This window comes from Camelina sativa, chromosome 1 (assembly GCF_030686135.1).
Source record: "Camelina sativa cultivar CO46 ecotype springtype chromosome 1, ASM3068613v1".
NCBI classification, from domain to species: Eukaryota; Viridiplantae; Streptophyta; class Magnoliopsida; order Brassicales; family Brassicaceae; genus Camelina; species Camelina sativa.
In genome coordinates, this window is record NC_141880.1 from 11,090,759 (window position 1) to 11,115,634 (window position 24,876).

At 37.4% G+C, this 24,876-nt stretch overlaps 2 protein-coding genes and 3 pseudogenes across 18 annotated transcripts; 3 read left to right on the plus strand and 2 right to left on the minus strand.

The window, feature by feature from the left end:
• Window positions 1-1,622: 1,622 nt before the first annotated feature.
• Window positions 1,623-3,087, plus strand: LOC147949767 (uncharacterized; annotated as a pseudogene).
• Window positions 3,088-6,765: 3,678 nt separating this feature from the next.
• LOC147949768 (uncharacterized) lies at window positions 6,766-10,066 on the minus strand (annotated as a pseudogene).
• Window positions 10,067-11,907: 1,841 nt separating this feature from the next.
• LOC104788480 (uncharacterized) lies at window positions 11,908-14,599 on the plus strand (annotated as a pseudogene). Its single transcript, XR_015560901.1, has 10 exons — window positions 11,908-12,046; window positions 12,129-12,228; window positions 12,317-12,380; window positions 12,494-12,668; window positions 12,904-12,983; window positions 13,058-13,274; window positions 13,405-13,460; window positions 13,589-13,717; window positions 13,831-14,014; window positions 14,299-14,599. The product of XR_015560901.1 is annotated as an uncharacterized LOC104788480 (transcript).
• Window positions 14,600-14,715: 116 nt separating this feature from the next.
• Window positions 14,716-17,030, plus strand: LOC104788458 (uncharacterized). 5 transcript variants are annotated; one of them, XM_087456727.1, is made up of 6 exons: window positions 14,716-15,539; window positions 15,628-15,849; window positions 15,945-16,009; window positions 16,117-16,153; window positions 16,479-16,613; window positions 16,706-17,030. In XM_087456727.1, exons 1-5 carry the CDS (start codon window positions 14,969-14,971, stop codon window positions 16,535-16,537), a joined length of 954 nt encoding a protein of 317 aa, XP_087312853.1. In that variant the 5' UTR covers window positions 14,716-14,968; the 3' UTR covers window positions 16,538-16,613; window positions 16,706-17,030. The 5 variants fall into 5 exon arrangements, with proteins under 5 accessions (XP_087312853.1, XP_087312843.1, XP_087312845.1 ...); XM_087456717.1 differs by having other exon boundaries at window positions 14,754-15,539; window positions 16,117-16,196; window positions 16,690-17,030; XM_087456719.1 differs by having other exon boundaries at window positions 14,754-15,539; window positions 16,117-16,196.
• Window positions 17,031-17,189: 159 nt separating this feature from the next.
• LOC109125880 (DNA topoisomerase 2-like) lies at window positions 17,190-23,520 on the minus strand. Of its 12 annotated transcripts, XM_087456686.1 has the most exons (18): window positions 22,644-23,520; window positions 21,990-22,114; window positions 21,874-21,898; window positions 21,514-21,784; window positions 21,217-21,413; window positions 20,932-21,141; window positions 20,730-20,843; window positions 20,593-20,649; window positions 20,167-20,508; window positions 19,961-20,094; window positions 19,539-19,884; window positions 19,272-19,461; window positions 19,138-19,187; window positions 18,673-19,041; window positions 18,420-18,594; window positions 18,255-18,328; window positions 17,946-18,012; window positions 17,190-17,837 (listed from the first exon to the last, which is right to left on the minus strand). In XM_087456686.1, the coding sequence occupies exons 6-18, from the start codon at window positions 21,139-21,141 to the stop codon at window positions 17,380-17,382; spliced, it is 2,586 nt and encodes an 861-aa protein (XP_087312812.1). In that variant the 5' UTR covers window positions 21,217-21,413; window positions 21,514-21,784; window positions 21,874-21,898; window positions 21,990-22,114; window positions 22,644-23,520; the 3' UTR covers window positions 17,190-17,379. The 12 variants fall into 12 exon arrangements, with proteins under 12 accessions (XP_087312812.1, XP_087312818.1, XP_087312807.1 ...); XM_087456692.1 differs by lacking the exon at window positions 22,644-23,520 and having other exon boundaries at window positions 19,138-19,178; window positions 21,990-22,132; XM_087456681.1 differs by lacking the exon at window positions 22,644-23,520 and having other exon boundaries at window positions 21,990-22,132.
• Window positions 23,521-24,876: the final 1,356 nt, after the last annotated feature.

A 24,876-nucleotide genomic window follows, 5' to 3' on the forward strand; every position in this document is an offset into this window, starting at 1 on the left:
AAGTAGTCTAATTGTGAAAAGTCAAATTTGGTCAATTGCAAAACTAACCACAACGAAGTCTAACTTTTATAGTTGACGGATTTACGAAGTCTACTTGTTAGATAGAAGTCTACTACAAAGTCAATGGTTTGGTCAATTGCACAAAATAACCAGTGTAGACTGCATTCGAAGTTAACTTTTTGAAACTTTCAAAGAAGTCTACTCTTTTTTTATGTTTTGAATTGCATAACTGACCCAAAAATTAACAAAGGAAGACAACAAAAGAAGTCACCATAATAGTAGACTTCAAAAGGTGTCTGCTTTATTAAATTCTAATTGCAAAAATAGACCACAAGTAATAGACTTCACAAGTAGTCTCTCTATAGAGACTTGTTCATGTATACAATGTTGACATCAACATGAAGTCCTCAGAATTTGAAAACCAATTTGCAACAAGTTGGTGAATAATTTTAAAGATTTTCTTGTTGTACTCTTTGACATATGTTATGTACTTGCTTCTGTATGTTTTTGAAATGATTATGTATTATACATATGGAGAAATCAAGTTTTTGGTTTTCATAGGCAGTTAGGTTATTAAATTATACTTATTTAGGAAGTCAAACTGTTGGATTTATCTCTAAAGTCTGTACAACTGAAATGGTCTTTAATTGGAAATTTATAAAGATTTTTTTTGATTTTTTAGTTCGTACGTGTTATATCGGTTATGTAATTGCCTATGTATATTTTGACGATGGTAAAATTTTTATACTTTTTGCTTTCCTTAGGTTATTAGGGTTTAGGGGTTAGGGTTTAGGGTTTAGGGTTTATGGTATTTTAACTTGCTGCTTATTCTTTCATGTAAATGGCGCAAATACCTGTTGTTTTCGGAGTATGGCTGACGAGAAATGGGTCTTGGCATTTTGACATGGATGGACGCAAAGGTGGGAGAATGTTTTTTTTGCGGCACGGTTGTACATACGCTGAGCTTGTTGAAATGGTTGTAGAAGATTATCTTATTGACAAAGAAACAAATATGGTTCAGCTATCGTATCCCTTAACAGAGATGATGCTTCAGCAATTGCCTCAAGATACCCCTCATGTCTATGTCACAAATGATAGATAAGTTCAGAACTTGATAGATTTTAGTAGTAGGAATGTTGTTCGCCTTTGCGTCTCTACGTAGTGCATGGATGGACATCCGGTTATGCCGCTCAACTCTCGTTTTGTTGACAATGGAGAGCCAACAGCTGAATTTGGTAACGATGTAGATCCAGGTGCCGATGAGTGTGCAGATGAATGTGCAGAAGAATGTCATGAAACTGATCATACATATGAGAAGCCGAAAGATGTTGATGACATGGATTTCGATTACAGTGAGTACGGGAAATTTAAAGATGAAGATGACGAAAGAGAAGGAGATGACCTTGGACTAGATGCTGAAGAAGGAAAACCGTTTTTTGGTGGTATTCATGGACAGTTAAATAATCCTTGGATAGACCAACCAAATATCTGAACGTGCATATATGTTCTATTGTGGACCGCGTAGCTAACCGTAAGCATTGCACCTCAAAATATATTGGGACGCTTTTCATCCACCGTGTAGGAATAGTGGAGGTGTTGTTCCACAACATATCGAAGATTCAATGAGGACAATGTTTGGCATGACGTTGGATTATACCACTTCGTACAGGGCTTTACAATATGCGCAAGAATATATGAGAGGAAGCGCGGAAGATGGATATTCGAAGTTGCCTTACTGTCTTCGGAAAATAGAGCAGTCAAACCCGGGCAGTGTCGTTGACCTTGTTGTTGATGACGAGCATAGGTTTAAGTATCTTTTCATATCTTTCGATGCTTCAATCCGTGGTTTCAATTACGTTAGGCGAGTTATTGTGGTTGATGGGACCCATCTCACTGGCAAGTATGAAGGTGTATTGTTAATCGCTTGTGCACAGGATGGTAACTTCCAGATATTTCCGTTGGCTTTTGGAATTGTCGACTCGGAGTGTGATGCTTCATGGGATTGGTTTTTCACCAAATTAAGTGAGTGTATCTCTGATGAATATCCTTTGGTGGTAGTTTCGGATAGGCACAGTTCAATAGCTAAGGCATGTCGCAATGTTATCCCATGGGCAGCACGAGGGATATGTTATTACCATCTTCAACAAAACATAATTTCTAATTTCAATGGAAAGCAACTGATGAACTTGGTGAAAGGGGAAGCATATGCGCATACGCATGATGATTACAACTGCTACATGGCTTCGCTCACTAACGTAAATCCGGCTCTTGCAGCGTATTTGAATGAGGCATATCCAGCTTTATGGTCTCGAGTTTACTGTCCAGGAGATAGATACAACATCAAGACTAGCAACATTGCGGAATCTATCAACTCCATGCTAAAGAAAGCCAAAGGTTATCCCATCACATATCTCATCGAGTTTATTACGAAAAAGTTAGGTAGGTGGTATTAGAAAAGACGGGAGGATGCACTAAGTCTGACCACCACTTTTAGTCGGGGTGTTGAATACTTATTGGCTGTAAGGGAACATTACGCATATATGATGACAGTCGAACGCATTGATGGTTGGCGTTTCCACGTTCGTGGTGGGCAACATGACTGTTTGGTTGACTTAGAAAAATCTTGTTCATGCGGGGTGTTTGGTGTTGAGAAAATACCATTTTCACATGCAATTAAGGCTGTCAAGTCCGCTGGATGGCATATGTATACCGTGGTGGAAGATTACTATAGAAAAGATTATGTCTATGCGTCGTACACGGCTAACATTATGCCCAATGTCGAGCACGCTCCGATTGGGCCAGATATCCGATGTATACCTCCAATACCGAAGCAGAAGCCTGGTAGGCAAAAGAAGTCTCGTTGGCTTACATGGCTAGAGCTGTCACGTAAAAAGGGTATCAAGCCGCGGAAGACACAAAAGTCATATGCTTGTTCAAAATGCAGGCAGCCTGGACATACTCGACCTCATTGCGTGAGTAACATTCAATCATATTATTTATGATGTTGTGTGGCTGTTTTTGGTGGTTATACTGTTAGATCTTGTTCAGGTTGCTGAAGACGGCGAGTATAAGTTACCTTCATCATGAAGTCAACTAGAAGACGGAGGGTAGAAGTTACTATTTATGTGTATTTTGTAATATTTTGGATATATTCCACTTGTTCAAGTCGACATTATCTATCTATTACAGACAATCATTTCTCTTAAGGGGATTCCACTTTGTTCTCTTCTTCATCAAATAGCATCAGATAGATAATAATGAGTCAAATTTCGGGGTCAGATTCTGATACAAATTCGAAAATACAAAATCTTGGTCCAATCTGCAACCACTGTGGTAGATCTACGGTACTTGCGAAATCATGGACAGATGCAAATCCGGGAAGAAATATCTTCAGGTGCACAATTCATGGCTTTACTCGTTGGTCAGACAAAGAACCATCGCGTGGATGGCAAAAGCAGAGCTTATTGGAGTCGAGAGACGAGATTCGTCGGCAGAAAGAAGAAATCAAGGTACTTAAAGAATCTATAAGAGCAATGAATAAACAAGTTGTTAATGGTTTGGTGAACTCTGATTTGGTTAAAAAATATGAGGAAGATAAGAAATAGTTTAAGTGTGAGGCTATGACATCCAAAGCAAGGGAAAAAATGCACCGACAATTCATGGTTATCTCTTGGATAGGTTTCATTGTTTTCATCGCAATGTGTCTTGGGATGTGTACACCATCTCTAATTTAACTTCAATCAGATGTCTATTAAGCTTTCGATGTATGCTATTGTTTTAAGTCTACATTCGTTCTACCCTTTCGATATCTCTAAATTCGTTGTACCCTTTCGCTATCTATACATTCGTTGTACCCTTTCGATTTATCTACATTCATTGTATCATTTTTTTCGTCTCTTCATCTTCTTCTTCGATCATTGGATCTATAAATATCCTCTCAATATCCACTCAAGCTATTACATCTCCTTCTTCGATAACAAGATAATAAGTTGGTTCACGAGCTATGACCGGAGAGAGTTCGAGTAAGCGTAAGAGAAGCAGTTCCGATTTCGAGTGGGAAGAGGAAGTAATCGATGCCATGAAAGAAGCGTTTGAGAGGACGAGAGTCATTGTTGAAGAAGAGACGAAGGATCGCTTCAAAGCAATTCTTCGTATGATGAGAGATCACATGAAGAAGAAGGAAGAGGCCACCGCCCTTGTGCATCAAGTGGATCTGATCGACGCTCAACTATCTCAACTGAATCAAATATTGGGTCAACAACTTGTCGACTTCGAGGCAGAGCACAAGAGGTTAGAGGAGATGAGAGAGGTTGCAGAAGCCGATGTCAAACAGTGTAAGGTGCCTCCTCCTATTGATTGGGGCAAACTTGATGTCCGTCTCGACGATTAGTTGCATCTCCCAAACTCCTATTTGTATTTAATTTTTTATTTTCTCCTATAAAGTTTAGAAAGCTGTCACATTTTATATTATTTTACGTTGCTTCTCGGTTTCGACAACAGTGTAGAGTGAGTATCGTAGGGATAGCAGGTAAAAAAGCACTTTGCTAGCATTTATTGAAACTCTGTAGATGCCTCGGCATTAGGTCCGACAGCATAAGGATGAAGCACTGTTTTACATTATATTAATAAAAAGATCCCACAATATAGATAGCAGCCTATCATCAGAGTTAACCAAAAAATTTAACTACCAAAATGAAATTCTAATTCGATTGAACAACAATATTCCTTCGAAGTCTATAAGTTAACTTAATAAAGATGTCTATTATGATATGATATTGTTTCACAGAGACTATAAATAATTAATATTTTAATAACTAACTAATGAGGAACAGACAAATGTACAATTAAATAGACACTTTGCTGGCATTGTTGAAACTCTGTAGCAGCCTTGGCTTTAATTGTGTACATAAGGATGAACCACTGTTTTAGTGAAAATAGATAATTACGAATAGAAGAATGGTAATTTCGTTTACATAGAAGTTAATAAGGAGGATCCCACAAAAAATATATGGATACCGCCCATCATCCGAGTTAATTAATAATATATCCAACCCACAAAATAACAAGATCCCCCAACAGAAACAAAACATCATCCTAATAAGTCATACATAAGTCATACAAATTTAGAAAGAACAAGTTCTTAGTTAGTCTCAAATTGGGGGAGGATCATATAGCCCAAAATCCTCGATGTAATTTGACTCATTTGGTCCACGACACTCAATCTCGTGAAATAAGTCACAAGCCAGCTTTTCCCTTATCCATGGGATGTTTGCGTCGCACAATGTAGAAGGAAACGACAGTCCTAGTGCATGACATTCTATGTACTTTAATGTGAAAACACCACAGTCACCTGGCTTCTTATTCAGAGGCACTGCCGCTGTGATTCGCTCGTGGGTGAACTTCTCGTATGGGTACATCGGTTTGTGGTCATGACTGGCTAACTCCCGCAGCACATACGGAACCATCACAGCTATCGGGTGAACTGCAGCCGCAAGCTCATCATCGGAAGAACATCTAGGAATGCTGTCCGAGATAACGATGTGTCTCATTGGAATCGATATCCACAAGGCAACCCAATGCTCAGATTTAATGTTTAACAGCGCGTACAGCTCGTCCACTTCTAGACCCCATTGTTTGTTAGACTGGGCATACGGTGGATACTCACCTGCGTGGTAACTGGAGGCACCGCCCGACAGGATTCGGCTCAGATTTTTCAAAGTCAAAATACTTCGTCGACCACATATGAAACATAGCATCTAGGAAGGCAATTCTATCCGATCTAAACCTCTCAGGATGTGATATCGTTGTCTCAGTAGATTCAAACCCGCATCCATGTGCTGGATAATTACATGGATTTTAAAACACAGTTAAATAGTATTGAAGACTGTCAACATAAACGAGTTCAAGAAGTTTACTAGTACCACCAAAGACAACATCGGGATTTGTCTGGAACTTTTTTCCTGTATGTCCTGTGGATGAAGAATGGTTTGGAAACATATATGACCCAATATATTCTAAACGTATATTGATGCAACATAACATAAAATGTAGTAGACTTACGGATCTTCCTTTAAGAAGTCAAGCAAATTCGATATAAAGACTACATGATCATTGATGTGAACAAATAAAATTAAATCAAACATATCTGACATATGTTTAAGAGTCTCGAATTTGACAAAACAAAGACAACATAAAGTTGAAGTCGACTTCACATAATGAAGTCAAACAAATACACTTGATTAGAAGTCTGAGAAGTTGACAACCTCTATAAGTCTATTTTTTCTTCGCCTTGTACCTGGTATTATGTTTGTGAGGAATCATAGTAGGAATTTTCAAGTGTTCAGAACTAACCATATCCGTGGTTTCTTAAGTGTTAGGTTCATCCTCTTCAGCAGTAGCTTCAGGAGCATTCTGTTCCTTTGTGTTGGTGTCGACATTTGATGCACCAGTTACATTTCCCTTCACTTTGGAAAGATACGAAGCAAGGCTTTCCACCTTCTTATTCAGCATGTCAAACCTCAATTCACAACTTCTGAATCCCTCCTTCATCTCATGAGTCAGAGCTGCTCCCCAGATGCCGAGCTCATCTTTCATGGATTCCAAGATATTGATATCCAAGGTAGTTGAAGTATCTGGACAGAGCCTCTTCCCACTTGGTTCATCAAATGTACCAGCTCTCTTCTTCTCACCCTTATCCTCCACCTTCATCTTCGAATTGTTGGATGCATAAATACCGTCTGTCTCCCACAAGCCTTTCCCCCACTTCTATCGACCAAAATCCCCAGTCAATGCTTTCATAATGTTAGCAATATTTTCATCTGCTTCATCATCTTCCCAAACAGGGGTACTCATGCCACCAATGGTCTTGAAGTGGTTGAAACGAGTCTACAATTGATATAAAAACAGTATAAATGTTCAAATCCAACATCAACATCAAACAAATATAATATATGAATCTACTGCTATGCGTACCTATCTTAGAATGCCCTCTTTGACATATTTTCTACTGCGGGAACCGCGGTAAGCAAGCAACGGTGGAATAGGTTTCTTAGTCAACGGATCGCCATATTCCTTACCAAAATCCGGCATAGATTCATATACCCAAATCTGCAGAGGTTCGACAAACCCGTCTAATTGGTAACTCTTGTTAATGTCCACCTTCTTCACAGAATGGATGAGGTTCTTGAAAGCAACTCTTCCCCATGGATAATCTTTAAATGCATCTAAATCCATTACTAGCCTAGCCATATTTAGACGGGTGGGCATTGAGGATTTTCTAGCTTCTATAAACCCAGGATAGATGGCTAGATAACCCAACCTAATACGATCAACTCTATCCCACTCAGCAGCATTCTTACATGTTGCGACGAGTTGATCAATACTCGAACCGATGTCTAAACTGACTCCAAGCTTCTCCCAAAAATCTTCCATCTCGTCTGTAACATCAACCTGTGGTTGCTCCAAGGAGTCGACATCTTCACAGTTAAGTCTAGTGATGGCTTCAAACTCATTTAAAGAAAATCTTAATGGGTTAGACCCAACCAGACTCCATTTTTCGTACTTTTTGTTACAGACTAGCTGAAAGCTGAGCATATAGTGAAATAGTCTGGAAGCCCATTCGAATTGAGATGGTTGAACTGTAAGAAGACACCCAGTCGAGACTCTCGAATCTCATCCCATTCATCTTCTGCGAGAGCTTCGTACAGTTCATTTAACAGCTTCGTATCGTTGCTGTAATATCCGATGCTTTTACACGGCAACAGCTCCTCTCCTTTCGTGAAAAACCTCCGAGGAAATTTTAGATTGTTCGCCTCCTCCATTCTGCAAAATAAGGCAAAATAAGATTATGTTTGGCGGGGTTTTGAGATATCAGAAAGACAAAAATAATTAGTCTACAATTGAATTGAAAAGGAAGTATACAATCGATTTGAAAGAAGCTAACCTTCTGTTTAATCGAATATGAAACGACGACGAAGATGTTAAGATGAAGAGGCGGGGTTGGATAATACAGAGTTCGGCGAGATCTGGTACAAAAACGTTAAGCATAGGAAGTCCAAAAAACAATATGAAAGATAAAGATTCAAGTTTAACACAAAAGTAAAGAGAAAATCAACTGTTAGTGATAAGCGAAATAGATAAGCGGAAGAGGAAAATTAACAAGAAAATGAAGACATAATTAGAGATAACAATATTGTTATCTGAGTTTTTAGGTTGTATAAAATTATAATAATCCCGGTTTTATAAAACCAAAACCGTTTTACTCGAAACAATATCAGAAAATTGTAAAGAACCCGTTTAAAACCGGATCCCGTTTATCGGTAAACCAATTCCCGCTTATCGGTTTCTTAAACAAATATAATATTACCGCCAACTAACGTCAAATCAATTTATACCTTGTAATAATTATGTTTACGACTTCTCTGGCAGACTTCTCCACGAGAAACTGAACCGTCTACAAGCCCATCAAATCAAATTAATACATGTACGATCTAGTAGACTTCTCAAGGAGACTTCTTCCTGGGAAAATGAAACATACTTTAACCTGCAAATCTATCTAATCAACCAAATTAAACTCATGTACGATCTAGTAGACTTCTCAAGGAGACTTCTTCCTGGGAAACTGAAACATACTTTAACCTGCAAATCTATCTAATCAACCAAATTAATACATGTACGATCTAGTAGACCTCTCAAGGAGACTTCTTCCTGGGAACTGAAACATACTTTAACCTGCAAATCTATCTAATCAACCAAATTAATACATCGTAGACTTCGATGAACCCGTTTCTATGATATATGTTCACTTAACTGTGATGAACCCGTTTATTTGCAAATCTATCTAATCAACTAAATTGATACATCGTTAACTTTGATGAAGTTCAATATAATTTTTCTAATAATTACCCAACCGTGAATGTTAGAATTCTACACTTATAATTATATTTAAAACGACGTGATATAGAGAAAGTTTCTACTATTACCCAATTTGTGAACAGTCTCCAATTCCTCGTGGCTGTGATGATTTATATTGACCGTTCCAATGAAACTGAAAGATCAATATCACTTTGTTGGTACGGTCCGTGAACAGTCACCAAATTATCTGTTGTGAGGATGAAGTACTATTTTTTAAGAGAAAAGAGATGATAGAGGATGAATACTTTTTTTGGTTGCAGTTTTAAAATAATCTCAAGACCCACTATTTGGGTTATATATACGAGACGAAGCGGTTGCAATGAACAGTTACATATAAATAATTAATTAGTAAGACAAACCGTCGCCTCGAATAAAACCAATATGCAGACTTCAAAGCCTGACTTCTTTACACATATTAAGTAGTAGACTTCATAATCTTAATTTTCCGACAATATGTAAACAGTTATCAACTGAATTGAAATCAAAGAAATCATCCAACTATTACAAAAACTGAAGCAAGTTCACAGATTACAGACATAAATACGCCATTCAAACAAACAGACACGATGAAGAAAGGTTCACAGATTTTAGAACTTAATTGAAAAATCTACGAAACCAAAGAGATTAATACCACGATGTATATTATACCGGCGATTAAGACATTCTCGACCACCCCCCCTTACACTCCGAACTGACAGACGTAATTCTTTCATCTGGTCTTTCACCTTGTCTAGCTCCTGCTGAACCCACAACATTTCATCATTTTCCAGGATGGCTGTTATAGAATCCCTTTGGTCAGCAAGTCCACCTCTCATTGCCTGAAGTTCCTGCATAATAGCCTCATCCCACCATTTCATAATATGGTCCTATCCATCTTATACAATAGAAATAAATAAACCATGAGAATATTATATACTCAAATAATAACAACAAATAAACCACCAGACAATCTAACAACCTCATGGTTATTGCATTCAATGAAAATTCTTCCAGGATTGTCGGCTGTGGTGGAACATTTCATAACGGTTTCTCTTCCGCAGAAACATTTGTCAGGAATTCCAACTGTTAGGCCAAGAAAGTTTACTTTTGGTGGACCTTCACTCCATACTTGCAAAGAACTAAAAGATGGTTGAGTGTAGCTGTGCAACCCCATATCTGTGTGCAAAATGAACAAAAAACGATGAGAACATATATATTTACGAACAAAAATATCTACAGCGTCACAAAAGCAAATCGCTGACGATAAACCAAGAAATACTTATCTGAGATGTTCTTGAGATTCGAAAAGAGAAGTCTGAGAATCTAAATTTCCGAGAACACAATTTCAGAAATGTTTGAGAGAGAAATTTTGGAGAGAGAAATTTTGGAGAGAGAGAGATCACGTAAGAAACTAGGTTTGACCTGCAGAAAGAAGTATATATATCTTTAAATTATCCGGTTAGGTTAAAAACAAGGAATCAGTACAAATTCGGTTAGGTTCAGCTAACGGTTTGGTTAAATTATCGGTGTTAATATAATATTAATAATTGATGGCATAACAAAGTCGACCACGAAAATTCCACAGAGAAGTCTACTTAAGCAAAACCCTAAATCATATAATTTTAACCTAATCAGCCTTTCTTCCCTTAATTTGAATCGTTTATAGGTAAATTTATTTTATTACAATGCATGAAGTCTATGTGGTTAATATTTGGTCAATAGGTTTATCAAATTATTTTTTATAAAATTTTTAATTAAAATTTAAACTATAATTAAGGAGTAGACCTACCGTTATGTCTTCACATATACTCAATTTGTAATCTTCCTTAAATAAATCTACTGCAGACTTCCTCCAGGTTACATCTGTCATTTCAGCTTGTGTTTTTTGTTTGGTCGTAAGGGAGACAACTGTAATTTCAGTACCCTTAGTGGTTATGTTTCTCAAATATCGAATATGTGGTCTACTATTGCATTCAAGGCCAAATAAAGGTATACAAAATGCAATTATCCCATAAAACTTCAACCAATAAGAAAATATACGGAAAACGATATATTTCTCCAAGAGAATATCATATCAAGCCAGATAGAGCTCAATCTATTACAATGTGTTATATATCTCCGAGAAAATATTTCTCAATCTATATCTCTCAGACTTCATAATTCAAGATCTATATCTCCTTTGAAACATAGTTTTCACCTAATTACCCAGAAACATCGGTTTTGCTCGGTTCACTATTTACTGAACACCCTAAATAAAATAATAAAACAAATATAACCTAATTTAAAATGAATTAAATTAATTAAAACAAATTAAAAGAAGAAAAAAAGAACGTAATGATCTTTTCCTGTTAATCAAAGATTGAGCTCTATCTACCTTGATGTGATACTTTTTGTAGGAAAATAGATCGTTTTCCCGAAAAATATATTGCATAGTTCAAATAGTCATAAATCGTTATATTAATAAAAATTGTATATAGAAATTTGAGATAATATTATAAAATAATGCAAAAAAGCCTTCAAACTCTTATATAATAGAACTGAGAGAGTATTAAAATGAAATATGAGAAGTTCATATTCAATATTAAAATGTTACAAGATAAAATCTAAAAACATATCTATTACTATTTAATTATTCTCAATAATTTTTGAAAAATTTTACCAGCGTAATAACGCGGGCCTTATCTAGTTTGTTTATAAAAAAGAAAAAATTTGTTCTGGAGTATGGAAAACTGATTCATATACACTATGTACTGTACAAAAATAATCAAAAGTATATTGTACTTCAAAAGCTAAATCTCTAAACAGAACATCTCTAAAGACTTAAATAGAACAAACCAACCGGCCCACTACTTGACCATCATAAATTGAACCGGAATTGTAGTTAGCTCCAATTCTGAGGGTCTAACTTACTAAAAAGATAGTTTTGGGGTTGAATGTCGAATAAAAGTATAAATATAGGGGTGATTTTACAAGGTTATGTTTTCTCTTTAACCTTTCCCATTTGAAAATTGAAATCGTCTTCTCTGCTTTCAACTTCACCGCTACACTCTTGACTTGGAACCAGTAAGCGCCAAAATTCACCGTCAAGGCTGAAGCTTTCTTCGATGGAAGAAGATACCCACGACGGGTTTCTCGATCTCCAAGCGATTCGCAGGTATTTTTTGTCTTTCTCGTCTCTCTCGAGTCCTTGGTTTTTGTGTTTGCTTGTTCATCTATTTTGTTTCGTTTTCTCTCAGCCGCGTGAATGAGCTCGAGTTCATTCACCGTAACTGCAGAGACGAACCTGGAGAATCCGATTCCGAGACTCTGGTCCAAGATTTTGTTCTTCAGTTTCAAGTAATTGCGAGAAACTTGGATTTTTGTGGTCTAATTAAGTATCTCAATAGATGGCTAAATTTTTCACATGTTTATGGGATTTGTGTAGAAGAACGTGAATGAGATTTTTGAAGATTACGGCCATGTTGATTTATTGGATGTTGAAGATTCAGGTTTGCTATTTGCTTTGAACCCTTTCTACAGCTTTCTTAGTGAGAATTTAGTAACTGGTGGTTTAAGACTTGAGTGGAGGTTTAATTTAGTAAATGTTATATGAATCTCACAGATGCTTACTTGGAGTATTTACATTGTTTCATTGTAATTCCTCAGTAAGAGTTATGTGATTCTTATTTTTGAGGGTTATGTGATTCTCATTTTAGGATGTGGACAAGTCAAAAGAGAATCCACCATCTAGCAGCTCAATGGAAGTATCTGAAGTGAATGATGATGACAAGTTTAAGGTGCGGTATTTTATTGGTTTTTTTAGGAGAAGAAGCTTGTGTGTGTGTGTGAAACATGTATATATCTCAACAAAATTTCATCTTTTCACAATTATATCTTTCAGTTATTCTAACTCTTGATTTGCCTGATCGATTAGAGCTAATGTGGTGGAGTGTACTAAACTACTTTTCCCGAGCACGCTGAGGCAAAAAGATCCTATCTTTTTAGTTTATATACACTCACATGTTTTTTCAGATCTTTGAACTCGAAAATCAGATGGAAGAGAAAAGGATGATTCTTAAGTCACTGGAAGATCTGGATTCTATACGTAAAAGGTAATTTAAATGTTCTTTCAGATTTACATCCTTACCCTGTCTTCATTAGAGTTCTTCACTTCTTCTACCTTCAGGTTTGATGCTGCAGAACAAGTTGAGGACGCATTGACAGGCTTGAAGGTGCTCGAGTTTGATGGAAACTTTATTAGGCTCCAACTGCGAACATATATTCCAGAACTAGACGGCTTGCCTGGACAGCACAAATTTGAACACACTACTGAGCCATCTGAATTGATACATGAATTGCTAATATACCTGAAGGATAAAACTACAGAGATAACAAAATTGGAGGTAACAACACTCTCCGTTCTTTCACTGCTGACTGTTATGTTTTAGTTTTGCATGGATCTACATAAATGTATCTGTTTGTTGATTCCTGTTCCTTTTTGTGAATAAAATTGAAATCTACTTTCTCTCTCAGATGATTCCAAATGATATATACATAGGAGACATCATCAAGGCTGCTGATTCTTTCAGGTCTGTGCTCTAGCTTCTTTATGTCCTGAAATTTGTATTACTTATCAATCTGAAACTGTATCTCAATTACCAAAGTTACATTTTGTTTAATCTTACGGAGTGTGTCATAACATACCTTAAAACTGCAGGCAGGTAAGGTTACACTCTGCAGTGCTAGACACAAGATCTTCAGTCCAGTGGGTTGTCGCCAAAGTGCAAGATAGAATTATTTCAACCACTTTGAGAAAATATATTGTGACGAGTTCGAAAACAATCAGGTGAGCCTTCCCTTTCAGTAACTTAAGAGCTGAATTTAGCTTTCGTAGCAAACTCATGTCATTGAGTTGTCTGAGCAAGCCAATTGACTGCATGTTCTATGATCCTATGACAGGCGCACCTTCGAATACTACGACAAAGATGAAACAATAGTGGCTCATATAGCTAGAGGTATTGATGCATTTTTAAAGGTCTCTGATGGTTGGCCAATGCTGAATACCCCATTGAAGCTTGCTTCTCTCAAGAGCTCGGACAATCAGTCAAAGGGAATTTCTCTGAGCCTCATCTGCAAAGTTGAGGTAAGACATTGTTTCTCCAAACTCAAACACTTTCTTCTCGATTTTACAGTTCCATTATAAGCAAAGGTCTTCTCTGTTGGTAAAAATAATGATGGGGTGTTATTAGTTCCTTCCCCTGGTCATTGTTGTCAGTCTTATTTAATCTCTTCAAAATCGAACATTTAAGATAGTAATAACATGATGAAGCCACTGGCCTAAGACCAAATACAGTTTGCAACATTGTAGGTGTAAGTGCTTTTGGTTTTGCTAAGGTTTAACACTTTGTCTGTTGTTATACTCGTCAGGAACTAGCGAATTCGTTGGATTTACAGACCCGGCAAAACTTATCAGGCTTCATGGATGCTATTGAGAAAATACTTGTGCAACAAACCCGTGAAGAACTCCAGTCCAATGAATCCTCCCAAAAGTGAAAGTACCAAGAAGAACCACCTAGCTTATTGTTGTTGTCTTGGTTTGTGTAATCTGCAACTTTTGGAATTATAAAAAATCTTATCTGTTAGTTACATGCAAACAATTCTTATCTGTTAGATACATGCAAACAATTCTTATCTGTTAGTTACATGCAAACCTCCCATCTATCATAAACTTCCTCAGCATATTCTGAACTTTTACGTATTAAATTCACGTGTAATTTTGAAAGTATGCGATCAAATATGTAAGTTTGACATATATGAGGACCAAAGTTGCAAATATAGCGAAGTAAGTTAATGTTAGTTTAGATAAAAAAAAGATTCGACCTTTCTCTTCTTCTTCTTCCTTCGTCTTCTTAGATTTCTCAGAAACCCTAAAACTGCAAATTCAACCTTCGATTTCACCGTTCTGCTGCTATTTTTAGTTGTTCGGTGATGGAATCTTAGGCTCTGCTTCTTGTCGATTGTAATTCCCGAATTGGGGATTTAGCTCTCATCTGAGATTGAAGAACAAAAAAAAAAAAATTGGTACTTTTTGGTTTTGATGGCTTCAGATCGTGGTTCAGCCGCTGCTGCTGGTAAGCCCTATTGGATGAAACATGCGGAAGATGCGAAAATCAAAGACGAAGGTGAGAAAGACGCTGCGGCGAAAGCAGCCTTTGAAGCTACATTCAGAGGTGTAGACCAAACCACACATTTGATTGAAGCTGTTGCACCGTCTTCCGTGGTACATCAGGAATCTGATAGTGATTCGGATGATGATGATGAATCTGATTACTTGTCGAGGAAACCAATTGGTCCTGTGGATCCTAGCAAGTCCACAGCTTCTGGTGCTGGGGTTGGTGGTGGAACGGCTTGTGTGCCTTGTACATTTGTTGTTGTCACAAAGGATTCAGATGGAAGGAAGGTTCCTAATGGTGGAGCTTTGATTAGAGTTAAAGTGTCTCCTGGTGTTGGTGTTGGTGGTACTGATCAACAAGGAGTGGTTAAAGATGTTGGAGATGGGAGTTATGCTGTTACTTATGTTGTGCCTAAGAGAGGAAACTATATGGTTAATATTGAATGCAATGGGAGTGCCATCATGGGAAGTCCCTTTCCTGTCTTCTTTAGCCAAGGTAAATCAATACGATCAAGACTCTCTTTATGTATATAGAAACTTTGTTTGATTGGTAAAGTTCTTGACTTTGTGAAATTCTGAAACAGGGTCTTCTTCCACTGGACTGATGGGTTCTGCTCCAGCTTCATACTCGAATCTTATAAATCAAACCATGCCAAACATGCCAAATTACACAGGTTCTGTTTCGGGTGCTTTCCCGGGGTTGTTGGGAATGGTTCCAGGCATTTCCTCTGGTCCTTCAGGTGGTGCTATTTTGCCTGGAGTTGGAGCTTCCCTTGGGGAAGTTGACGATGGAGATGCAAATTCAGGTATGTTTATCATAAAATGAAATAGTTGTATTTTTTTAATGGAGAAGCATTGTATCCATATTCTCATCATGCGTGTTCTTTAACGAACTCGACAGATTCTAGTCCGCTGGAAAGGAACAGTGAAGGTCTTTTATCGACACTGGATTCGATGTCATCTCAGGTTACTGGATTGAATAGATTATTATTGCCTTGTAATTCCTGAGTAAATGTCTTTTTACTGGAATAGAAAAAGCTTTGTTTTGAGAGTTGTGTGATTCTTATTTATAGGATGTGGAGAAGTCAAAGAGAATCAACCATCTAGCAGGTCAGTGGAAATATGGAATGCGAATGATGATGAGAAGATTAAGGTTTGCGATTTTATTTTCTAGGAGAAGAAGTTTGTGTGAATGAACATATAAATATATCTCACTAAAAAATTCATCCTGATTAATTAGACATAATGTGGTAGAAAGCACTAATCTACTTTTCTGAGCATGCTAATTGCGAAGGCAAAACACCACCATATACTTTCGATAATTAGTTTTCCCTTCCCTGAATAATTTTTCGTAGTGGTTAAAGACACATATATTACACCTTGATACTTTCTTTGCATGCCCCTGCTTGTCTTCTTGCTGCTTTATATTGTGCAGAGATTTGTTCAATTCCTGTTAGAAAAAGATTAGAGCTCTACCACACATATCTTGTCTGAACTTTAAAAATCAGATGGAGGAGAAAAGGATGATTTTGGAGTCATAGGAAGAAGATCTGGAGTCTTTACGTAAAAGGTAATTTCAACGTGCTTGCCGATTTTACATCCTTAACCTGTCTCCATTTGAGTTTTTTCACTTCGACTACCTTCAGGTTCAAAATGCTGCAGGGCTGCAGCGAACCCGTGAACTCCATTCCAATGAATCCTCCCAGAAGTATACCAAGAACCATCCACAACTTAACGTATCCGGGAGAGTTTCTGCGGTTTTTTCGTTTAGATCTCCTTAATGTTGTTCTTGGTTTTGTCGTCAGCAACTCTTTGTTGTATTACTTTGGCATTTTCTGCCACAGTCCGTCGATGGAGCTTGCTGCTGCTTATGGAAGAATAAAAAATTTTAATACTCGACATAGAGATGCCAAACTTGTTTTTGTCCTATAACTAACTTCTGCTGGTCCAATTTACCTTCTAATGTATGTCAACATGTTTATCCGCATTGTGTAACTTTTTTGCCTCTACACCCCTTTTGTAAGTTGTGTGTAACTAAAATTATCCAAATTCTGCTATGGCTCCTAAAGAATGACCAAAATTGGATATATGTACAAACCTGCTTATATATGCTAAAACAAAAAGATCCATATGCAACTGTATCTACTTTAACCAACCAAAAGAGAATGATTTGATAAGACCAAACTCTTAAACAATCTAGAGTTTTGTGGCAAACGTTAGAGAGATACATGTCTTTCATGTTTCATTAGAATAATACCAAATCTAAAAGAAGACGAGAGCGAGAAACCGAGAAACTTTGAATCATATCAAGAACCGAGTTAGTTCTCTCACTCTAATCACTCATCATCTTCGTCGTCTTCAATGTCATCAAACTCAGAATCATTCGCAGATTCACTCTCTGAATCAATCAACACATACGTCATTCTCCTCCTACTAGCTCTCTGAGGCCTCGATTTCACAGCAACATCTTCAGATTTCTCCGACGATGAGTTTCCAGCCACATTCTCGCTGCTCTCCTCTTCCTTGTTAGCCAACCTGCTCATCACTGAACTACTCTTCTTGTTAAACGGAGACGATCTCATCTTCCTCACTTTCTTCTCCGGAGACACACCAATCGCCGCAACCTCTGTTGAAGCAACCGCCTGCTTCCCTCTTTTCCTCGGAACTGCTGGTGGTTTTGCGGCTTTACTTGCCGCCGGTTTTCTTCCTCCTTTCTTTGCTGGTGCAGCTACCTCAACTACCACGTCATCATCATCATCGTCCACGTCAATTGCTTTCGATGTTTCAGTTGCTTCTGTTGATAAAACCACAAGAAAGACAAGACTTAACTTTAGGACCCAAATTACATACAATAGGTTGTGTTAGATCAATGCTTCTTTGTCAAAACTGTGTATCAGCTTACTGCTTGAATCCGCAGCTGCTGAGCCAAAATTGTATTGAGCAAGCGGTAGATCCAACATTTCATCCTCCTGAACAGCAGCATACATGGCAGCCATGTTGGCAAGCAGCGCGTGCAAGAAAAAGGAAAAAAACACATTATACAAAATGGCAATACAAAAGGAAAAGATGAAGTTCTCATCAGGATGAATCAATATATCATTTAATTCTCTGCGCGAACTAATAGTCAAAAACAAAAACCGAACAGCTCAAGTATTTTCAGATTCTACTGTCATTCAATTCAACCTATCAATTAACTATAAGCAATAATCACCTTTGCAACTAGGGCCTTCTTTTTGGCTCCTCCTTGTCTACCTTTTGGCTTCACCACTTCTGCTACGTTGTTATCTTATACAATCAAAAAAAAGTTTCCAACGTATATTAGATCCAACCAAGAAAACAAAACGCAATGAAAACGCTGGAGTACGAGGAGACTAACCAGTGTCAATTGCTGAATAGGAAGCCTCTGTTGTTTCAGATTCACTGGCTTTCTTTGTGGTCTTCTTTGCTACGGGTTTCTTTGGCGCCTGTTTTTTAGCCTTTACTGGTGCTCCAGAACTGGGACTGATTTTTTCCAGTGCTACCTTTCTCTCTATTTGGGCCTTATCAAGTTTCTGCAATATGAGGAACAAGATATATCAGTGACAAATTAAATATTAAGCGTTATATAAGGGATGCATTCTGAATCTTACATCCAGCTCCGTGTCAAGAGAGTCCAGGTCTCTCAGCCAGAGGGATCTGGGTGTGTGTTTTTTCAAGTCTTTAACTGATTCAATTATTTTTTCTTGGTCTGACAATAACTCCTCGACTTTCTCTTCATTCAACGATCCTCCAGCTATTGTCAATAAGTAGTCATACTCCGAGTTGTCTGAGCTTTCTTCAGATTCTTCAGGCATTAACTTCCTCGGAAATGGTGTAAACTTTCTCTGTTTCAAGTCCTCAACAAGATCAGCTTTCATTCTTCCAGCCAGTATGATTTCTCCTTTGTTAACTCCAAGAATGTACTTCACTTTGTTTTCTAGTTTCAGCAGCTCAAGTTCCAGATTCTTCAGCATAGTTTCCTGTATACATCAGAAGACAATTAAGAAGGTTAATGTTAGAACATTATCATGATGACTAAAACCTCTAAAGGACTGAATCATATTTTGCTTTCAAACCTTTCTCTTCTCATAATATTCTAGCCGTAGATTGAAAAAGTCTTCAAGGACTGCAACATAGGGATGTAACGTTAGTATGTCTTATAAAGGAGAAAAAAAAAACCAGAATGAAAACAAGTTGGAAATCTTCTTACTTTGTTCTGGAGACACATATTTCTTTAGAACACCTTCTTTATCAAAGAGATACATACTACTTGTAGAGATTGTCGTGGTGAGTTTGAATTTCTTAAGAAAGCCCTCTTGCCGAGCCTCCAGCATGTTCTTTTCACTCAATTGAAGGTCAAAACTCCCAGATGTAACGTCACTATCAGACCTCCTGAAGTCCTGCAGAAAAAAAGAACGACTCAGAAAGCGGCATAAAAAAATACTACTTTAGTTTCTAATTAAAGCATGCATTCTACCTGGAGAAAATTTTCTGTCTCTACTAATGAATCCAAGATTTGTTCATAATCGTTAGTCCACCTTCCGATGGGCAGCTCGGTAATTCTAATAGTTGTATCATCAACTTCATGGGCTTGACCACTGATTGTGTAGGTACTAGATCCATCATCATTGGACGCAGTTTTCTCAATAGTTCCTTTAAAACCTCTATACCAAGGATCCATAGGAACCACACGTTCACCATCGAGTCGACGCCTTATGTTAGCAACAATCTCTCTAGGGTTGTAGTTCGGTATGAACGTTTTCCACCCGCTTCCAATGCCTTCAGAGCCATTGACAAGTACAGTTGGAATTATGGGCATGTACCTAACCAGCATTAACATATTAAGTTACCTAGTCTGAAAAGAGAAAAAACAAACAATTAAGGAGGGGAAAGAATTACCAAGTTGGCTCTATCTTTTGCCCATTTTCGTTCAAGTAATCAAGTAGGACATCATCATCCTTGGGAAACAAGACCCTTGTTGCAGGAGAGAGTTCAGTGAAAATGTATCTTGCACTATCTGCATCTTTTCCGCCCTACAATTGGGTACACTATTATGAGCACAAGCATAGATTAATGAGAACAGTTGGCCCATTAGCTATCCTTACCGAAGCTCGTGTACCAAATTGGCCATTTGGTTGAAGTAAGTTGATATTGTTTCTGCCCAAGTAATCCTGTGCCATGCCTATGATAGTGCTAAAAAGACTCTGCCCGCCATGATGATAAGGTGATTGCACCGATACATAACCAACGAATTCGGCAACCTTAATTTCTTTAACTAAGTTTTTCTTGAATGCACAGAAAAGTATCTTTCTCTGACCAGGGTTGAGCCCATCAACCATTGAGGGAATTGACCGTTGAAGAAGGGCCCTGAAGAACAAGATCAGTTCTTTGTTCACGAAGTCACTGTATGTAACTTTCGGTTCTCTCGGATCAAGAAGAGTGCCAGGCTGAATGGAATAGAGGAAATCAGAATAGGCAGATGTAATAAGCAGAAAACAGATATTTTAAAAGATAACTCAAATCCTCCATACCACATAGTTCGAAAGCCAATTTTTTCGGGCTTCAATCTTCTTTTCACTGAAAGCATTCTTTTATCTACTATATCAAGCGCTATAAAAAATTATGAAAGAAGGAGGATAAAGTCTTTCTATAAAGTCTTTCTACTTACCTTCACAATGGGTGTTCTAATCTCACCTATGAATGATGGAACTTTGAGTAACGACGGCCAGTAATAGTGGAAAAAATTAATTATGAGCCCCTTTGTATGGGAACCATCATGATCCTGAACAAGGTGGAGAGAGAGAGAGAATTCGTCAAGAAAGCATATTTAAAGAATACTGCACTGAGTAAGAAGTAGACTGTAAACATACTTGATCAGTCATGATTATGATATGGCCATATCTCAATGAGTTAACATTCTCGTACTGCATATCTTCCTCTAGCCCAAGAATTGTCATTAAGTTCTTAATTTCCTTATTGCTTCTAATCTGACTGGGGTCGGCTTCCCTAACATTCAATAGCTTTCCTCCAAGCGGAAACACACCATAATATTCTTGACCCACAACAGCCCTACCCGCCATCTGACCATAAAGAGTATTAGGAGTGTTGTGATAAAAAATGAAAGGTGGCAGAAACTATAGATCAGAACCACTTACAGCTAGACTTTTGGCTGAGTCACCTTTAGTCAAAATCAACGTACAATCTTTAGAGTTCTCCCCTCCAGCTTCGTATGCATCATCTAACTTCTCAACTGCAACCCTCTTTTTTTTGGCTCCATCACTTTTCTTTAGGTCTTTGCTCTGCTTGAAATCGGCCCATGAAAGCAGATTCTCCACTACGCCAGATTTTCCCACTAAAACAAACATTATATAAGAAAAAAGGATTCGTCACTCTTCTAAAAATCAGTTAGATCACTTATCCAAAAAAATAAAGACAGGTAAAGCACACCATACCGTTCTTCAGAATATCTTTTGAAAGCTCACATTCTGATCCGAAACTGCTCTGTCGAAGAGTCAGAGTTTCTTTTGTTTGGGAATCAAAAGCAGGATTGTCAATAAGTGCATTGACAAACACCCACAGATGGTTCTTCACATTATGGCTCTTAACGTTAGCGGTTTTACTCTTTTTGTTTACAATACCCACAATATAGTTTGTGATCTGACTCGTCACATAATCAACATGAGTACCACCCTTGATCGTGGCTATGGAGTTGACGAAGCTGACCTGATAGCAGCAGAAAACGTTGTTAAGGCTTTACTCATTCTTCATACGAAAAAAAGGTAATACTAATACACAGCAAAATGTATACACACCTGCTGAAACTGTCCATCACTTAAGCTAACACATATTTCCCATCTGTCATTAACTTTCTCAGTCATCCTAATCACAGAAAACACCAAAGATCAAAGATACATTCCAAGAAACAAACCTTGGGAGAGGCTCAGTCCTTGATTTGTTAGCCACATTTAGGTATAAATCCACATAGTCAGTGAATGAATTGACTGGATCTCTACACTATACCCGTCGATGGATTCTGTTCAAGTTGTGATCGATGTTGAGAAGAATCTGATTAGTGTTTTTTTTTTCTCAACATCGATCACAACTTGCACAGAATCCATCTGACGGATCTCTCTGTTTGTTATCAGCGGCGTTCACGAGAATCTCATCAAAGATCTTATACAATCCAGGAACGTAGGTAACAGGACGATAAACCATCTCTTCGTTCTCATACACCCAAATCGCTTTGGGTGTGTTTCTCAATCGATCCGATGTAGGTATCAGGACGGAGAAGGATCTCTTCCAGCTCCGATTTCGTCTGATACATTTCCTCGATCGTCTTCCCGGCGGCGGCGGCGGCTCGAGGTTTCGCGACATTTGCGTTGTTGCTGGATTCAAGCGGGAGCTTGGTAGCCATGGTAGCGAGTTTCTGAGGGAGCAAACTTGAGAGTAGATCCTCAGATCTAGAAGCGGAAGAGAAAACAGATCTATGAAATTAGGGTTTTCGCCAAAGTAGAGAGGAGAGTGTTGTGTATCGTTTTTTCGCCAAAGCGATTGGGAGCTGCGATGTCTTCTGATGATCCATGGGAGTATCTGAATAAATAAAAATAGAAATAAAAGGCAAAATTGCAGCTGGTTCTTCAGAGAAAGAAAAATGGTGTACGTTATGGTTTTTCAAATTTAGGAATTGAGGTTGAAGATGATATTTAGGAACGTTACGGCTGTGACATACGACAAGTACCTCAAGGCAGTTAAGAGTGAAGGTACCAAATTCAGACGAAGAGTTCTTAGTGCACCCTGCAACTGTCAGAAGAAATGATCGATCCGCCCAAAGCGTGGTATGGAAGACATTCAATCCGAGAATCCACTTCATCCTAAAGCTTCCTTTGTTTTTTGTCTTCAAACTTAAAAACAAGAATTCAAAGTGTTAATTTTTGTATCTTCCTTAAACAGGATGAAATGGACTGGAGAGCAAAAAAATTCAGTTTGGGGATGTAGCAGAAGATATTGAACCTGAAGACATACGACCAGTGGGAAACTACGCTGTCTCAATAACCTGGCCCGACGGGTTTAGCCAGGTATAAATAACAAAACTTTGAAATCAAAACTAACATACCAAAAGATGTTAAGATTTTAAGAGTCTTGGGTTTGGTTGTTCTGCAGATTGCTCCATATGGTCAGCTTGAAACAATTGAACGGCTAGTAGATGTTCCTCCATTGTCTCCAGTCGAAGTCTGAGACTCAAAAAACAATAGTTTTTCCCTTTATGATCTCTCTCGAAGGACAAAAATTTGTATATTCATTCATATAAAGGAAACTACTTTGAGAGCATGGTTAATGAATCTTATAATGATGAAAAATTGCAAAAAGGGTTATTGTAAGCTTTCATTGTTCCCTTCTATAAAGTACAATTATATCCACATGTTTTGCAATAGAACTTGCTTTGTCTATAACTCATTATTAGCTAAACCATAAAAGCATTGCTATCTTAAACGCAATAGCCTTTACATATTAAGGCAAATGTGTGGATGTCGGACGTATTGGGTAATCCTATAAGAGAAGTTAGATATCATTTTCGTACTAAATGATGATAACTTTTGATCTTGGTCTCTTTCGAACACATGATAGTGGACCATGTGCGGAAGAACTCGATCGCTTCACCAATAACACATGCAAATTAACTTAATCCCGTTTTTTTTTTTTTTTGTTGCGTAGTAAACAAACAAGAAAAAACAAAACTACCATGATGAAAATATTTTGTTTCTTGTTAAACTAATCTTTGATCTGATTCTGACTGTCCCACTCTGAAACTAAAAGAGTTTACAAAAGAAGTAACATAAAATCTAGAGATTGGTATAGTAGGAGTTGTAATGGAACAAAACACGTGGTGGTGCATGTGTGTGTGTGTGTATATATTGCTTTGTATGGATAACAAACAGTCATTTATGTCGGCGAAAGAGAGTAGGAACCGGCTTTTAAAAGCAAAAGGCAATTTGTAGTTGTACTCTCTCTCTCTAGTCTCCTCTCTTCCCTTCTCTCTTTTTTATTTGTTTGTCTCTCTTTCTATGTGTCTAACTCAAATCAATTTCCAATTTTTATGATATGTCAAGATTTTACATATCTTAGGACAAAGTTAAAGAGCTTCTCAAATTCAACATTTAGTGTAACTCACCTAAATTACAGACAGTAAAATCTGAACTACCTTTTTCTTCTTTCCTTTTATATACACATATATTGAGACTTAACAGTGTGAAAAATGGACTAATTTGGGTGAAGTAAAAAGAAAGATGTGTGAGCAGAGAAGGTAAAGGGAGGGCTTTAAGAGGTGGAAGAAAAGTTAGTCGTACACCTTTTTTGCAGTTTCTTCTTGTTGGTCACACTATACAAATCACTACACGACAACCCCAAGTTTTTTTCCTTCATCATATCAGATTTTTAATTTGTACTTGTGCAGAACCGAAATTATTATGTCAGATAAAGTATGTTAGTTAGCTAACTTCAAGTTTGTTGTGGAGAAGTTGGACATAACCGATTAAGTTTTCTTTTTTTCTTTTACTATTCAAAAATTATAATTTAGGTATAGTCCATTCCTTTACTACGAATTACGAAATGAATTATGAAATTAAATCAATTTTATACATAGTGTGATTTCATTTTCTTGATGTAAAAAAGTGAGAGTCGTGACATCTATACATGCAAATAAAACATCTAGAGGTAACTAAATACATTATGTATTTACAACAAATCAGTAAATGGTAAATATATTGGAAATTTCAAATGATTTTTTTCTGAACTTATCGTAGAATAATGATTGGGCC

Bases quoted from the DNA above. Each gene is read 5' to 3' on its own strand.
- LOC104788458 (XM_087456714.1), top strand. From the start codon at position 14,969: ATGGCTTCAGATCGTGGTTCAGCCGCTGCTGCTGGTAAGCCCTATTGG. The intron at 15,850-15,944 runs GTATGTTTATCA...CGAACTCGACAG, and splicing joins CGATGGAGATGCAAATTCAG to ATTCTAGTCCGCTGGAAAGG. The intron at 16,010-16,116 runs GTTACTGGATTG...TCTTATTTATAG, and splicing joins TGGATTCGATGTCATCTCAG to GATGTGGAGAAGTCAAAGAG.
- LOC109125880 (XM_087456670.1), bottom strand. From the start codon at position 21,939: ATGACTGAGAAAGTTAATGACAGATGGGAAATATGTGTTAGCTTAAGT. The intron at 21,785-21,873 runs GTGTGTATACAT...TGCTGCTATCAG, and splicing joins GTGATGGACAGTTTCAGCAG to GTCAGCTTCGTCAACTCCAT. The intron at 20,509-20,592 runs GTATGGAGGATT...TATTCCATTCAG, and splicing joins ATTGGCTTTCGAACTATGTG to CCTGGCACTCTTCTTGATCC.